The sequence below is a fragment of the Pecten maximus genome, chromosome 13, assembly GCF_902652985.1.
Source record: "Pecten maximus chromosome 13, xPecMax1.1, whole genome shotgun sequence".
Classification (NCBI taxonomy): domain Eukaryota; kingdom Metazoa; phylum Mollusca; class Bivalvia; order Pectinida; family Pectinidae; genus Pecten; species Pecten maximus.
Window position 1 is genome coordinate 13,333,606 of NC_047027.1, and position 19,256 is coordinate 13,352,861.

General features: G+C 36.7%; 1 protein-coding gene across 1 annotated transcript; it reads left to right on the forward strand.

The window, feature by feature from the left end:
- The first annotated feature begins 11,320 nt into the window (after positions 1–11,320).
- Positions 11,321–12,775, forward strand: LOC117340456. Its single transcript, XM_033902216.1, has one exon. It carries the CDS (start codon positions 11,321–11,323, stop codon positions 12,773–12,775), a length of 1,455 nt encoding a protein of 484 aa, XP_033758107.1.
- Positions 12,776–19,256: the final 6,481 nt, after the last annotated feature.

Sequence of the window (19,256 nt, forward strand, 5' to 3'; positions counted from 1 at the left end):
AACTCATAGCACTCTAAATGACTTAGACTGCACTTGACGTCACCAATCCGTATTTTGTACCCGCTTCCGGGGGACGCGCGGTTACTTGTTGATCGATGGAAGTTTTTGCCGGAATGAGCAGTTTTTCCTGTTGATCACATCCCACTGGAGGTGCCCAAAAGATCCGAACCTCCTAGTAGCTCTAGAATGAAGTCAGAACTGCACGGTGAGCGTCACCATATTCCGTAGTATTGTAACCACGCTACCGCGGACGCGCGGTTAATTGTTCACCGATGAAAGTTTTGCCGCAATCAGCAAGTTTTCCTGTTGATCACATACCACTGGAGGTGCACAAAAACATCCGAACCTCCTTGCAGCTCTAGAAATGACGTCAGAACTGCACAGTGAGCGTCACCATATTCCGTAGTATTGTAACCATGCTATCGCGGACGCGCAGTTAATTGTTCACCGATGGAACTTTTGCCGGAATGAGCAGGATTTCCTGTTGATCACATCCCACTGGAGGTGCCCAAAAAGATCCGAACCTCCTAGCAGCTCTGGAAATGACGTCTGAACTGCACGGTCAGCGTCACCATATTCCGTAGTATTGTAACCACGCTACCGCGGACGCGCGGTTAATTGTTCACCGATGGAAGTTTTGCCGCAATGAGCAGGTTTTCCTGGTTATCACATCCCACTGGAGGTGCCCAAAAAGATCCGAACCTCATAGCAGCTCTAGAAATGACTTCAGAACTGCACGGTGAGCGTCACCATATTCCGTAGTATTGTAACCACGCTTCCGCGGACGCTCGGTTTATTGTTCACCGATGCTAGTTTTGCCGGAATGAGCAGGTTTTCTTGTTGATCACATCCCACTTGAGGTGCTCAAAAAGATTCGAACCTCCTAGCAGCTCTAGAAATGACGTCAGAACTGCACGGTGAGCGTCACCATATTCCGTAGTATTGCAACCACGCTACCGCGCACGCGCGGTTAATTGTTCACCGATGGAAGTTTTGCCGGAATGAGCAGGATTTCCTGTTGATCACATCCCACTGGAGGTGCCCAAAAAGATCCGAACCTCCTAGCAGCTCTGGAAATGACGTCTGAACTGCACGGTCAGCGTCACCATATTCCGTAGTATTGTAACCACGCTACTGCGGACGCGCGGTTAATTGATTACCGATGGAAGTTTTGCCGGAATGAGCAGGTTATCCTGTTGATCACATCCCACTGGAGGTGCCCAAAAAGATCCGAACCTCCTAGCAGCTCTAGAAATGACTCCAGAACTGCACGGTGAGCGTCACCATGTTCCGTAGTATTGTAACCACACCGTAGTTTTGTAACCACGCTCACGCGGACGGGCGGTTAATTGTTCACCGATGGAAGTTTTGCCGGAATGAGCAGGTTTTCCTGTTGATCACATCCCAATGGAGGTGCCCAAAAAGATCCGAACTTCCTAGCAGCTTTAGAAATGACGTCAGAACTGCACGGTGAGCGTCACCATATTCCATAGTATTGTAAGCACACTCACACGGACGGGCGGTTAATTGTTCACCGATGGAAGTTTTGCCGCAATCAGCAAGTTTTCTTGTTGATCACATACCACTGGAGGTGCACAAAAACATCCGAACCTCCTAGCAGCTCTAGAAATGACGTCAGAACTGCACAGTGAGCGTCACCATATTCCGTAGTATTGTAACCATGCTATCGCGGACGCGCAGTTAATTGTTCACCGATGGAACTTTTGCCGGAATGAGCAGGATTTCCTGTTGATCACATCCCACTGGAGGTGCCCAAAAAGATCCGAACCTCCTAGCAGCTCTGGAAATGACGTCTGAACTGCACGGTCAGCGTCACCATATTCCGTAGTATTGTAACCACGCTACCGCGGACGCGCGGTTAATTGTTTACCGATGGAAGTTTTGCCGGAATGAGCAGGTTATCCTGTTGATCACATCCCACTGGAGGTGCCCAAAAAGATCCGAACCTCCTAGCAGCTCTGGAAATGACGTCTGAACTGCACGGTCAGCGTCACCATATTCCGTAGTATTGCAACCACGTTACCGCGGACGCGCGGTTAATTGTTTACCGATGGAAGTTTTGCCGGAATGAGCATGTTATCCTGTTGATCACATCCCACTGGAGGTGCCCAAAAAGATCCGAACCTCCTAGCAGCTCTAGAAATGACTTCAGAACTGCACGGTGAGCGTCACCATATTCCGTAGTATTGTAACCATGCTATCGCGGACGCGCAGTTAATTGTTCACTGATGGAACTTTTGCCGGAATGAGCAGGATTTCCTGTTGATCACATCCCACTGGAGGTGCCCAATAACATCCGAACCTCTTAGCAGCTCTAGAAATGACTTCAGAACTGCACGGTTATCCTCACAATATTCTGTACTATTGTAACCACACCGTAGTATTATAACCACGCTCACACGGACGGGCGGTAAATTGTTCACCGATGGAAGTTTTGCCGGAATGAGCAGGTTTTCTTGTTGATCAAATCCCAGTGGAGGTGACCAAAAAGATCCGAACCTCCTAGCAGCTCTAGAAATGACTTCAGAAATGCACGGTGAGCGTCACAATATTCCGTAGTATTGTAACCACACCGTAGTATTGTAACCACGTTCAAGCGGACGGGCGGTTAATTGTTCACCGATGGAAGTTTTGCCGGAATGAGCAGGTTTTCCTGTTGATCACATCCCACTGGAGGTGCCCAAAAACATCCGAACCTCCTAGCTGCTCTAGAAATGACGTCAGAACTGCACGGTGAGCGTCACCATATTCCGTAGTATTGTAACCACGCTACCGCGGACGCGCGGTTAATTGTTGACCGATGGTAGTTTTGCCGGAATGAGCAGGTTTTCCTGGTTATCACATCCCACTGGAGGTGCCCAAAAACATCCGAACCTCCTAGCAGCTCTAGAAATGACGTCAGAACTGCACGGTGAGCGTCACCATATTCCGTAGTATTGTAACCACGCTACCGCGAACGCGCGGTTAATTGTTCACCGATGGAAGTTTTGCCGTAATGAGCAGGTTTTCCTGTTGATCACATCCCATTGGAGGTGCCCAAAAAGATCCGAACCTCCTAGCAGCTCTAGAAATGACTTCAGAACTGCAAGGTGAGCGTTACCATATTCCGTAGTATTGTAACCACGCTACCGCGGACGCGCGGTTAATTGTTCACCGATGGAAGTTTTGCCGCAATGAGCAGGTTTTCCTGGTTATCACATCCCACTGGAGGTGCCCAAAAACATCCGAACCTCCTAGCAGCTCTAGAAATGACTTCAGAACTGCACGGTGAGCGTCACCAGATTCCGTAGTATTGTAACCACGCTACCGCGGACGCGTGGTTAATTGTTCACCGATGGAAGTTTTGCCGTAATGAGCAGGTTTTCCTGTTGATCACATCCCATTGGAGGTGCCCAAAAAGATCCGAACCTCCTAGCAGCTCTAGAAATGACTTCAGAACTGCAAGGTGAGCGTTACCATATTCCGTAGTATTGTAACCACGCTACCGCGGACGCGCGGTTAATTGTTCACCGATGGAAGTTTTGCCGCAATGAGCAGGTTTTCCTGGTTATCACATCCCACTGGAGGTGCCCAAAAAGATCCGAACCTCATAGCAGCTCTAGAAATGACTTCAGAACTGCACGGTGAGCGTCACCATATTCCGTAGTATTGTAACCACGCTTCCGCGGACGCTCGGTTTATTGTTCACCGATGCTAGTTTTGCCGGAATGAGCAGGTTTTCTTGTTTATCATATCCCACTTGAGGTGCTCAAAAAGATTCGAACCTCCTAGCAGCTCTAGAAATGACGTGAGAACTGCACGGTGAACGTCACCATATTCCGTAGTATTGCAACCACGCTACCGCGCACGCGCGGTTAATTGTTCACCGATGGTAGTTTTTCCGGAATGAGCAGGTTTTCCTGTTGATCACCTCCCAATGGAGGTGCACAAAAACATCCGAAACTCCTAGCAGCTCTAGAAATGACGTCAGAACTGCACGGTGAGCGTCACCATATTCCGTAGTATTGTAACCACGCTACCGCGGACTCTCGGTTAATTGTTCACCGATGGAAGTTTTGCCGGAATGATCAGGTTTTCTTATTGATCACATCCTACTATGTTTTATTATGTCATTATGATTATGTAGTACCTATAGTATCACTAGGTCCCATTACATCTCTCTCCCCCCTCCCCCCCTCCTCTCTCTCTCCCCCCCCCCCCCTCCCTCTTTCTCTCGCGCGCGCTCTCTCTCTCTCTCTCTCTCTCTCTCTCTCTCTCTCTCTCCCTCTCTCTCTCTCTCTCTCTCAAATAGTTTTGTTTTTAAGTTATACTATTTGACTAATAAATGGCTATACAGTGTTGTCACCCACCAATCTGTTATTTAATAAATAAGTATTTTCATACTTTTTTCTGAATCCTTTTATTATTATGTATCATATATATGACATGTAGATATTGAATAAAATATTGTTTAAACTAAGTTGTTGTTAGGTAGCAATATAGTTTGATTTATCCTGTACGGTTAATTCCCTTGGTTTTGTAGTTTATTTCCATATTTGCAATTAGAGTTATCGCCCTTGGCAGTTCCTGATCTTTGGTAGCCATTGCTAGCGGTAGCGTGTGAGATACAAATGCCCTCTCACCCTCCCAATTTAGATGGAAATCTGGGTCTGCTGTGGTTTTTTCCATTGTATGTTCGCAGGGTTCACTAAGGAAACGTCAAGACTTCGACCACAGACCATGAGGTAGCTGAGTTTCTCCTGCACAACAGATTGCTGCTACATCACAATGTACATGTATTTTGAACTTTGACTTAAAATTTGATTTCAAAAGATATCAAATAGAATCTAGTATTGGTTAGTATCTGATATTGTTTGTTTGGTTTTTTTTTTGGGGGGGGGGGGGGGGGGGGGATTTTCTGCTCCCAGTTTCCTCCCCAACTTCATTAGCTAGCGTGGTTGAAGTCATTGGCCATCATTTGCCACATAATCATAACAGTTAGCAAAAAATAAACCCAACATAAAATGTGTAATTTGTGTTTGTTGTTATTTGTTTGAGTTGTCTTCTATTTGATAACTGTGTTTTTACAGTTTATTCACCCAAGGAAATTAGGTTGTAAATGATAATACTGTTTTGTAATATTATTTTTCGATATATGCTGCATATAATATAAAAGTAAGTGATTTGTCCTTTTAAAGACAACTTAACCAATCATATTCATATACATAGTAAAATCACATAAAATCAACGTTATCAATCAGTCCCGCCATTAATACAAATGAATCTTGTTCATCCGATTTGCCCAGCGGGCAGGCGGGAGGACGGGCGGCCCGCTGCCCGGACCTACTGAGCGGCAGGGTCATGTGGCCTCCCCAACGTTGAAAATAAATGGAACCGAATTTTTCACGGGGGTCAATTTTCAACGTTACACCGGCCCGTAACCTCAGGGGAAGATCCGAGGTGCGCGGTCCAACGCCCCCTCTCGTCTCAGTCTGTGCGGTCATGGTTGTGTCCTGGTGGGCAAGACACCCTAATTGTTCAGGATGGCATGCAAAGGGCCTACCGTATGCTGTTCGGTGAGGTAGTCACCAACTACTACAAGGAGATCCCGCCTCAAAATGACCATGGCTGTTTTAAACTTTGAAAAAAATAACCTATGCTCTCTCTCTTTTGGTTCAGTTCGTCCGTTTTAGCATTTCTACATATTAAGTTCATCAATGAATTTATAAGTTTGTTCATAAAACATTATTTGATATGTGACTTTATCCATTAACATACCAATTTACAAAAAAACTAAAATTTTAAAGATGGTGCCGTTCTTTAATAGCTATCACAGGGATTTGGCACAATTTTACGACCCTCGTCCCATGTATTACACCAGATATAGCATACATATACTTTCTCTCATCCCTACCGGTATCATACTGGTCTGTCCAGGTAAATACACCCATGCTTGCTGTGTGTGTATTACCTCGCTTCCGGTGTAGGATAGCCCCGCGCGCGCAATGATACAAAAGTAGGTCGCCGAACCGAAAGTAGATCTACATGATTTAAACATTTCAACAATACATTGAATTAAGATATGTAATCAGATAATATTTTTTTTATTTATGATATAAATTCTGTAAAAAACACGTTCTTTTATTGTTTTTTATTAATAAAACATGGAACTATATTTTCACGCGAAAGGACACACTAGCTTGGCCGACATCAAGTCATTTGGCTTCGCTTGCAATGACAGGGCTGCTGAAACAACGTAAGACTGTGGAAATGAATGGTTTCCTTCGTTTTTAGAACAGCAAACAACGTTTGCATATATGGGGTATGGTAAATCGATTGGCGCTGTCTTTTTTTATTATATGCAGTAGAAAAAAGTTTGGATTGAGAAAAATTGGCGTCTATCTGAGAAAGCTATCGACAGAATGAGAAAAAAATACTCAATCATATGTGGTTCATGAAGGATAGGGATATTTCACCCTCTGGGTCACAAAATGTGGTAAAACCCTCGGCGGAGCCTCGGGTTTTACCACATTTTGTGACCCCTCGGGTGGAATATCCCTATCCTACATGACCACATGTGATAGAGTCTTATAGTATATGGACCGTGGATAAGAAATCTATACCTGGTTCATGGGATAGATATGACATGTAACATTCCGGAGTCCATCTAACTCGAGACAACGAGATCTTCTGATTAATGATAAAAACGACACTACTCGGAACAATATACAAATGTGCAGCAGATTATATGTAGATTATATATAGATTATATATAGATTACATATCATGTAGATTATATATAGATTATATATAGATATATATAGATTATATATAGATTATATATCATGTAGATTATATATAGATTATATATCATGTAGATTATATATATATTATATATCATGTAGATTATATATCATGTAGATTATATATAGATTATATATAGATTATATATCATGTAGATTATATATAGATTATATATCATGTAGATTATATATAGATTATATATAGATTATATATATATTATATATCATGTAGATTATATATCATGTAGATTATATATAGATTATATATCATGTAGATTATATATAGATTATATATAGATTATATATATATTATATATCATGTAGATTATATATAGATTATATATAGATTATATATAGATTATATATCATGTAGATTATATATATATTATATATAGATTATATATAGATTATATATAGATTATATATCATGTAGATTATATATATATTATATATCATGTAGATTATATATAGATTATATATAGATTATATATCATGTAGATTATATATAGATTATATATAGATTATATATAGATTATATATCATGTAGATTATATATATATTATATATAGATTATATATAGATTATATATCATGTAGATTATATATAGATTATATATAGATTATATATAGATTATATATCATGTAGATTATATATATATTATATATCATGTAGATTATATATAGATTATATATAGATTATATATCATGTAGATTATATATATATTATATATCATGTAGATTATATATCATGTAGATTATATATAGATTATATATAGATTATATATCATGTAGATTATATATCATGTAGATTATATATAGATTATATATCATGTAGATTATATATAGATTATATATCATGTAGATTATATATAGATTATATATAGATTATATATATATTATATATCATGTAGATTATATATAGATTATATATCATGTAGATTATATATAGATTATATATCATGTAGATTATATATAGATTATATATAGATTATATATCATGTAGATTATATATCATGTAGATTATATATCATGTAGATTATATATAGATTATATATCATGTAGATTATATATCATGTAGATTATATATAGATTATATATCATGTAGATTATATATCATGTAGATTATATATAGATTATATATCATGTAGATTATATATAGATTATATATAGATTATATATAGATTATATATCATGTAGATTATATATAGATTATATATCATGTAGATTATATATAGATTATATATCATGTAGATTATATATAGATTATATACCATGTAGATTATATATCATGTAGATTATATATATATTATATATAGATTATATATCATGTAGATTATATGTAGATTATATATAGATTATATATCATGTAGATTATATATAGATTATATATAGATTATATATAGATTATATATCATGTAGATTATATATAGATTATATATAGATTATATATCATGTAGATTATATATATATTATATATCATGTAGATTATATATCATGTAGATTATATGTCATGTAGATTATATATAGATTATATATCATGTAGATTATATATCATGTAGATTATATATCATGTAGATTATATATAGATTATATATCATGTAGATTATATATAGATTATATATCATGTAGATTATATATAGATTATATATAGATTATATATCATGTAGATTATATATATATTATATATCATGTAGATTATATATCATGTAGATTATATATAGATTATATATAGATTATATATCATGTAGATTATATATCATGTAGATTATATATAGATTATATATCATGTAGATTATATATAGATTATATATCATGTAGATTATATATAGATTATATATAGATTATATATATATTATATATCATGTAGATTATATATAGATTATATATCATGTAGATTATATATAGATTATATATCATGTAGATTATATATAGATTATATATAGATTATATATCATGTAGATTATATATCATGTAGATTATATATCATGTAGATTATATATAGATTATATATCATGTAGATTATATATCATGTAGATTATATATAGATTATATATCATGTAGATTATATATCATGTAGATTATATATAGATTATATATCATGTAGATTATATATAGATTATATATAGATTATATATAGATTATATATCATGTAGATTATATATAGATTATATATCATGTAGATTATATATAGATTATATATCATGTAGATTATATATAGATTATATATAGATTATATACCATGTAGATTATATATCATGTAGATTATATATATATTATATATAGATTACATATCATGTAGATTATATGTAGATTATATATAGATTATATATCATGTAGATTATATATAGATTATATATAGATTATATATAGATTATATATCATGTAGATTATATATAGATTATATATAGATTATATATCATGTAGATTATATATATATTATATATCATGTAGATTATATATCATGTAGATTATATGTCATGTAGATTATATATAGATTATATATCATGTAGATTATATATCATGTAGATTATATATCATGTAGATTATATATAGATTATATATCATGTAGATTATATATAGATTATATATAGATTATATATAGATTATATATCATGTAGATTATATATAGATTATATATAGATTATATATCATGTAGATTATATATAGATTATATTTAGATTATATATCATGTAGATTATATATCATGTAGATTATATATAGATTATATATCATGTAGATTATATATCATGTAGATTATATATCATGTAGATTATATATAGATTATATATCATGTAGATTATATATAGATTATATATCATGTAGATTATATATAGATTATATATCATGTAGATTATATATCATGTAGATTATATATAGATTATATATCATGTAGATTATATATAGATTATATATAGATATATATAGATTATATATAGATTATATATCATGTAGATTATATATCATGTAGATTATATATAGATTGCATTAAATGTATATAGATTATATGTGAACTAAATGTAGATTAAAATGTAGATTCAATGAAATGATCATATGTAGATTAATATAAATTTTATATTGATAATGTGTAGATTATTTGTAAGACCGTGGGTCGGTGATTTTTTTCCGGGTACTCCGGCTTTCCTCCACCTACAAAACCTGGCACGTCCTTCAATGACCCTAGCTGTTAATATGACGTTAAACAAAAAGAAACAAACAAACAAACAAATGTAGATTGTATGTAGATTATATAGATAAATGTAAATCATATATATAGATTAATGTAGATTTTATGTAGATTTTTTTGTAGATAACATGCATATTGTATATAATTTATTTGTATTTTATATGAAGATTTTATGTAGATTTTATGTAGATTATATGTAGATTTTATGTAGATTATATGTAGATTTTATGTAGATTATATGTAGATTTTATGTAGATTATATGTAGATTTTATGTAGATTTTATGTAGATTATATGTAGATTATATGTATATTATATGTAGATTATATGTAGAGCATAAATCAATGCAGATTATATGCAGATTATTTGAAGATAACATGCAGATTGTATGTCAATTCTTTGTTGATTCATGTACATGTAGATTATATGTAGATTAACGTAGAGTATATCAGATATATGTAGATTAATGTAGATTTAATATAAGTTATATGTATATTAACGTAGATTTTATGTAGATTATATGTAGAATAATGTAGATCAAATTTGGATTATTTGTGGATTAAATGCATATTATATTTAGATTATTTTTTAATTGAATGTACATTATACGTAGATTATTTGTGGATTAAACGTAGATTATATGTCTATTATTTATAGATTATATGTAGATTAATGTAGTTTCTATATATGTATATGATTTTAATTTATATGTAGGGTTTATGTAGATCATATGTTGAGTTTGGGTCATTACAAACATCACTATGACGCATTGGTTAAGATAAAAGACAGATGACAAATAATACATACGAAGACAATAACCATCTATGGTAGTCATATCAATGAGGAGTGACCGTTATCAGAGCACGTGCCGTGACGTATATTCGTCCGGGTTAAAATATAGTGATATGAAGGATTTATCATTTTACCACTCTATGTATGGGTATATATTTTGCCGAACTCGTACGTGGATTAATGTTTTACCGAACTTGGTAACTACTGTACCATCTGTACACCTATTGTGTGAGATCTGGAGTTACCATTGTGATCAAAAATCCTAAAGCTTTATCAAACACATGGACACACCAGGAACTGACACCGTCTAACAATCCCGTTAGTTTGAAGTGGTGTGCAGCATCACTGGTAAGACTTTTAGTTTAAAACATATCTACATGTGTTTGACAAAACACTTACAAGAGGATTGGACAAAAGTCATATTATTGTCAACTCTACCAAAAATAATAACGAACCGAACAATGTATTAAGTGATATGTTTCAAGATTACAACAGAGCTGGCATTAAAATAAACTCTGTGTTGAACAATCGTTCAAGAAACCAATGAGTTCGCCCCTGTGTGACCTAAAGACAGAAGATTTTGGTAATCCGAAAATCCCATGTAGTTTCCATGACGACTATGACGTAATCGCCGCGTGCGAAACGTGTGACGACAGACTCGTTTGCATTCAATGTATGAACTCCACATGTTTTGGACATACTTTGTGTAATCTAGAAGAAGTCGCGGAACGTCGGAAGCAAACAATTTGCTGTCTTTTAAGAGACGCTGAGGTACTTGCCATCCCAAAACTGGAAGTCCATCTCAATCAGGTGAGGAGAAAACGTGAGCTGCTTTCAACACACTGTGATGACGTTTCCCAAAATATTCGGACACGAGCAAGTGAACTGAAGAAAAGTATTGATACAATCTGTGAAAAGCGTTTAGTTGAATGTGCGGAATTCCAAAAAAGGAAGGATGATATGTTGAAAATGTATGAAGACAGCATCACAAGAGAACATGCAGAGCTTCTCGATTCGATTTCTAAAGTAAAAACTATCGTCTCCTCGTGTAAACTAAGGGAACTGTTACAAAACGAAGGAGCGATTTCCGTTCTTTCGAACACCGAGACAAACACAGCAGTCCCGGTGGTGGCAGCACTCTGGTTTACCCCGGAGGAGGTCAATGTGGTAGAGATGACACGCCTGTTTGGTGCTATGCAACGCTCGGTGACGATAAGCGAGTTCGAACACATATCCCGCGAGGTGAGAACAATTTGTCTGGTTGGTGAGCAAGCATGGATTGGTTGCGATGGCAACAAAGAGTTATGTCTCACAAACAAAGAGGGAGATTCGGTGAAGAGCGTCAAGATTTGTACGTACTTCATGAATCAGATCATGGACATCTGTCCTGGAGCAGATGACAGCGTTTGGGTAGCGTGTCGTGACGGCATTATAACGCAGGTAATGTCACATGACGTCAAAATCGATCGATTTTTCATCGGCGTTCACGCGACGGCCTACAGTTTGTATGTGTTCAAGGACGGGGATATCGTCGTTGGTCTAGTGGAAGGCGTCTTCCGTATGAGGGGGAAGTTAGTCCGCTACAGTCCGAAAGGTGAGGTTCTAGATCGGGCGGTTCGTGACAACGACGGGAACCTGCTGTTTTCTATCCCTACTAAAGTCCGAGGTTGTGACGAATCACGGGAAATAGCTGTCGTCAGTTTGGACAGCAAGGGAGACAACTCGGTGGTGATTCTGGACGCCGATATGAAATTCAAACTAAACTTCAAAGGTAAAGCCCCGTTTCATCCGTCAGATGTCTGTTTTGATTCTGGACAAAACATCCTGATTTCTGATAGGGCTAGCATGTCCGTCATGTTGCTCGACTCGCACGGTCATCTGTGTCGCAACCTTCTAGTCGCCACAGTGGCGCCATCTGCAATTTCTATACAAGGGAATGGCGATCTTTGGACGGGATTCGAGAACGGGATGATTCGAGTATACAAGTATGCTCCCTAAGTCGACCTGTTTATACTATGTATCTATTTTTGCTGTATATACTATTCTATCTCGTTAGCATTATGTAGCCACCATTCATGTACCTTGTAAGGATATCAACACCATCTTCCCTGACAAGGGGAACTCCTAACGGGTACCACATGTGGTGACGGGGACATCGTGACGTGTTTCGCTTGTTTTGACAGGAGACATCATGACGATGTCACTTGTGGTGACGAAAGACATTATGAGTGTCTCTTGTAGCTGAGACATACCAGAGTCTATGAAAATGGTAATTACTACTCATGCTTAGTGTGCAGCCTTTTGGGAGTGGAACGACTGATTCGCCTGTTGTCAGAATAATATGATTGGGCGAGTTGTCCTCCTTGGTGTCTTCAGCTGTATGGTTCAGTGAGGTAGCACTATAAAAAGGCAACAGACAGGAACATATCGCAGCCTCCAATAGACACACGCATATTCGCCTCATGCATGCATCTTGCACAGAAGAGAATACAAATGGTAATAGCTGATGATAGGACGTTAAACCACACCATGTGGTAACGAGACACTATGACATGTAGCACGCGTGAAAACGGGAGAGATCATGACAGGTACCACATGTGGTGACGGGAGACATGACGGGGACCACGTGTGGTGACAGGGACATGACGGGGACCACGTGTGGTGACGGGGGACATGACGGGGACCACGTGTTGTGCCTGGGAAAATCATGATTGGGGCCACATGCGGTGTCAGGTAACATTATTATGACGTGTACCGGATGTGGTGACGGAAAACATGACGAGAACCACATGTGGTGTCGGGTAACATCATGACGGGTACGACGTGTGGTGAAGGGATACACCATGACGGGTACGACGTGTGGTGAAGGGAGACACCATGACGGGTACGACGTGTGGTGACGGGGACATCATGACGTGAACCACGTGTGGTGACGGGGACATCTAAGTGAAGCACGTGTAGTGACGGGGACATCTAAGTGAAGCACGTGTAGTGACGGGGACATCATGAAGTGAAGCACGTGTAGTGACAGGGACATCATGACGTGAACCACGTGTGGTGACGGGGACATCATGACGTGAACCACGTGTGGTGATCATAACATGATGTTGCGGAAGACAAGACGGGACGGTACCGCCTTTGATCAGGGGAGCCACGATGATAAGAGCATATATGTGTCCAATCAAAACACACGTTACATTGCTATTTATGACATCATCAGGCTGCCGATCACATTACAATTTTAAAACAAAAGTATTCGTCAGAATTTTGCTCAGCTTTATATTATGTATACATGTGGAGACCCTGTCATCTCACTAGATGATGGGGATCAGTGTAATGGATATGACACACCTTTCCCACACAGGTACTCGTCACAAATACCCAACCTTTGGTCCATGTTACTGTATATACTATAAGTACATGTATATGGAACGTTGGTTAGAAATATGTCAAGTTCCTTTGTTTTCACCTCGGTTTTCATTTTATACTCAAATTCCTCCTAAATCATAAGTCCACCGAGCATGACTGATTGATGAAATTATTTTCATAACTTTGTATCAACATTTCGTATAAAATGAATGTTTACTTATGTTTATCTCGTCTTGATTATTATGTTTTAATGGGAAAATTCATGAAGATGAAACGCATAAATCAGAGTCAATGAAATTTTAATGCTGCATTAAAGACGACTACAAAACTGGAAATGAAAAAAAAAACGCCTGTTCCAAGAAGCGTAGAGAACCATACACAAGTTCCAATGGAAGGGATTCGTAAAAATCCCCAATCCATGATCCATATTACATATGGACTATAGGTTAGGAATTGGTGCCAAGTTTATGTGTTTTAGAGTGGATCATATAAGTATCATTCCGAAAGAACACCGATCTGAGAATTCTGCATTCTTTAGTTCCGACGTCTCGTACAAATCCAGGCACAGGTGCCCGACTCGTTTTATAAAATAATAACATATAACAGTACATATACATTTTATAAAATAATAACATATAACAGTACATATTCTATATGTACTATATGTTATTATTTTATAAAACGAGTCGGGCACCTGTGATCCAGGAGAGTAATTTTAGCGAGTTCATTACATTATGTCAATACATTTTAAAGGTGATTATAATTAACAGTTTAACAATCCTAACCCAAGGTATCTGTATACACGTTATTAATGTCCTCTGAGGAAGGATGACGTAGTTCTCTCTGGTTTAAGACCACTCGTAGATATCTCGCCCCATTGTGTCCGTGATGTTGTTTACAATTACTGATAAACGGATGTTGAGTTATGTTGGCACGGGGACTTGGCACATATTCTAAATTTATATGGTACATCACAGGGACTTGATAAATTCCGTGCGATACATATACATGCATGTGGACCACAGGGGCATGTCTAGTCTTATATAAAAAATAACGAGAAGTACCTCGGCATGTCTAGTCTTATATTAAAAATAACGAGAAATACCTCGGCATGTCTAGTCTTATATAAAAAAATAACGAGAAATACCTCGGCATGTCTAGTCTTATATTAAAAAAAAAATAGCCAGAATACCTATATATTGAATCTTATAGGTATTTCTGGCGATTTCTTAATATAAGACTAGACATGCCCCTGTGTGTGGACCGTGGTTTAGTCATATGTGCCAGGTTTCTCTGAATGCCTTAGGTCACCCTTAAGAATATCTTGGGTTTGATGTAACCCGACATATACGAGTAGGTACATGTAGGTAGGGCTGACATTTTTTTTTCATTCTGTTCTGAAAACGGATTTTCAACCTTTTATACGAAAACAAACCAGAATATGGATATCATTATTGTTTTACTAAAAAACATTTAGTCGGTGCATTTATTCGTGGTCCGGCGGTTACGCCAAGCCATCTATATTTTTTTTATTTTGACCTTATATACATTTCCATGCGTATATATAGGTGGATCGTGGTTTGGGAATCGATTCTAAGTCTCTCTAATTGCCGTAAATAGATTTAATAAGGACTTACCTCCAGGTCGCTACAATGAAGAACGAAATCGACCTTCGTTCCTAACCAAATATCACAGACTATTTATTATCGGACCGTGTAAGACAGGGGGAAAAACATTTTGGTGTTTGTCAAGGCTGTGTGAAGTTAGCTCAACATACGACATTCAACATTCAAAAAATTCATATCTTGTGTTTTTACTAGCCAACGAGGGAACTTTTGAATTTTCAGCGGCTTGGCATACGACATACGACATTCAGATATTGAATTCTCAGCGGCTCGACATTTTGAATGTTGAATGTCATATGTCGTATGTTGAGCTAACTTCACACAGATGTTTGTCAATGCTATTATGAACCCTTTGCCGCTCGTCTCTGGATTCTGATAATGTCAAGGTCAACTTTGTCAATGTGAATCTTTTGCAAACTATAAAACTTAAACTTATCAGAATTTTAAGGTTTTCTGCCGTGGCCATATCCGTGACCTTGAAGTAGACTGTTGGATTAAAATCTCAAGATACGAGTTCATGACTTTCAGCCTTTGAATCCCGAGTCCAAATGGAAATACTGTGTCAAAATTTGGGTTAACAAAAAACATTACGTTAACAATTTCTATAGACATCCATGATCAATTCTCATATAGCGTCCTATTTCCCCATTTATCATGAATGATATTTTGGTGTCTTCAATGGTGATGGATTCAATTTTTGGAAATAATTGAGATTTTTCATCATGTTGACGTGTTTAGGACTTAGCATTCATTGCACTTGTAACGCATGCTGCGATGCTCTTGTTTTGGATGGAGTAGTACATCGGACATTTCGCTAGCCAAGGGTTACGATCCACGATTAGGCTGATCAGCCACTGGCTAGCGAAGACTAAAGCATTTTGTACGGCGTCCATCGTCCGTTATTGTTTCCTTCAATGTCTCTTTCTCAACAAGAGACCGAATGGGCCTGTATCTCTCATCTGTTTTTGAGTGATTATCTCAAAACCAGGAAGCATAAAGTCATGATAATGTGCAAGTAGTATGATAGAAGATAGGACTCCATTTTGTTCAAATAGATGACCATGACCTACTTTCAAGGTAACGTGGCTAATTACAAAACTTTAAAGGATTCATTCTGAATAACCAATAGGCAAACTGTCGCTATTGGATGTTCAAACAAGAATATAGTATACTTAACGGAAAAATATTAGGAAAGCGAGATATTTGTGATTTACAAAAACAAGTCAGTGATTCAAGTTAACTTGGTCTTTATTTAGATTTCAAATGTTGCAAGATAAATTGAAACTGTTAACTTATTATGTTTCTATCTACCGGAGCCCCTTCCTCCACAGTAAACTTGATCTTATTTTATTTATCTTTCGACATGTTTTGGATTTCTTCTGCCGCTCTCTCGTATCAACACTTCAAGCCTAGCATCACTGACGAACCCTCCTAGAGGGACGAAACAAATGTATGGTGCAGCTATTTAATTTTGACTTTACTGTCTGTGTAGAAAGGTTCCAGTATGTTGTTTGTCTTTTGTAAAATCCTTGTAGTTTAACCAATGAAGTAAAACAAGAATTACACGTAATTACATATCTCACCTGTCCTGCTTTGTCAGTATATTAAGTTTTAAGCAAACTCCAAAATTTACTAAAATTTCTAATTAAAAAAAAAAAATCATTATAGAATTAATTCCAATTTGGCTATAAGCTAATCTGTAAATCAACTGTAGAAGCAATAACTATTACAGATCAATTTCTCAACGTTTTTACCTAAAAATACAACAGAAAAAAAAATGTAATGTGTAATGTAAGGTATGTCGAGATGTCAAAACTACAATGCAACTATATTTACATGTTTGGTTGAAACACTGATACTTTCGGAGAAACTGAGCTAAAAACAAAATATTTAAGTCCAGATTCCAGTATTCCCAATTTCCAGTGTCTATGGACCATACATTCCGGACGATATTCTGTAAATGAAGGCTATGTTGAGATGTTCACTATGTGATCTAACTATAGAACAAGTTTGGTTAAAATTGAACTTATTAAGCAACCGATCTATACGCAAATCTTTAAAAGTGAAATGTTAACGACCAATTTAGAGAAAAGACTAAAAGTAACGCCATAGTCTCACTTCAGTAACTAAATGAAGCATAGGTATCGGTTAAGAAACAGCCAATAAGTAGGCCTAATTTAAGCACAGGCATCTCACTATCTGTCACAATTAAATATCATAGTGCCATAACAAAATGATTAACAGTACCACTAAGAACAAGATATTCCAGAGGGCGCCCACCAATGAATGATTTTATTGGTTCAATGATAGACGGAATGTTTCTCTACTTTCCCCTTCTTTCTCCTCTTAATATTTTGATAACCCAAGTCCAATGCCTGTCTTTTCATTTTTCCCGTAATTTTCAAAATAGCGGACAAAACTAGTGACTATAAGCTGAACCTACAGACGAGATCCTAGAGGGACTTGGCATCCATAAATTAATTGAATCCACCTTATTGGGTTTATGCGAGACTTTTTCTCTCTTCCCTGACCTTAAATTATTTAATCTTCGTTGTGTGGTGTCCATTATAATTGAGATACCAAAATAGATGTATAAAGGGAGATAACCCAATTTCAATATCAGGATTTTCAAATATTTTTTCGATCACAGATTTGGCATGGGCAACCGATTTCATCAACATGGATGTTAATTTAGAACCAATATTTGCTCATCCTTATTCACCACAATCATATGTCAGGATTTTTCAACCAAATTCTACTGTATTTAATCACAAATTTGACTTGAGTTTCTGTCTGGTCAACAAGGATAATGTTATATATACTGAAAACAATACACACAACGTATTTATTATATCAATCATTTCCTGGACGATAATGCATCATGTATCTATGCAATGTCGTCCACCTGTTCCTTTATTGTATCCATATAGAATTATTTTGGGACGATACGTTCATTTACACTTCAGCATTTGCATACACAGCATTTACGGGATATTTTCAAATGTCTTGGCCGTTGGTCACATAGCGTTCCATCAAAGAGCATGGCTTTGTACATGTCACGCTAGCCACCGCCTTCGGCCCACACCAGCCAAAGGGTTCATGGTTGTTATTTCAACTACTACCAAAACTACTAGTCTTACTGTATCCTATTGTATTTTCTAGTACTGTTTATATATTATGGTTCACAAAGACTTTGTTGCATAAACCTTCTTTCATAAAACTTTTTTAGGACTTTCTGTCATTACACTCAGGGGCCGCGGTGGCCGAGTGGTTAAGGTGTCCCGACACTATAACACTAGCCCTCCACCTCTGGGTTGCGAGTTCGAAACCTACGTGGGGCAGTTGCCAGGTACTGACCGTAGGCCGGTGGTTTTTCTCCGGGTACTCCGGCTTTCCTCCACCTCCAAAACCTGGCACGTCTTGAAATGAAACTGGCTGTTAATAGGACATTAAACAAAAACAAAACCAAAAGTCATTACACTCAA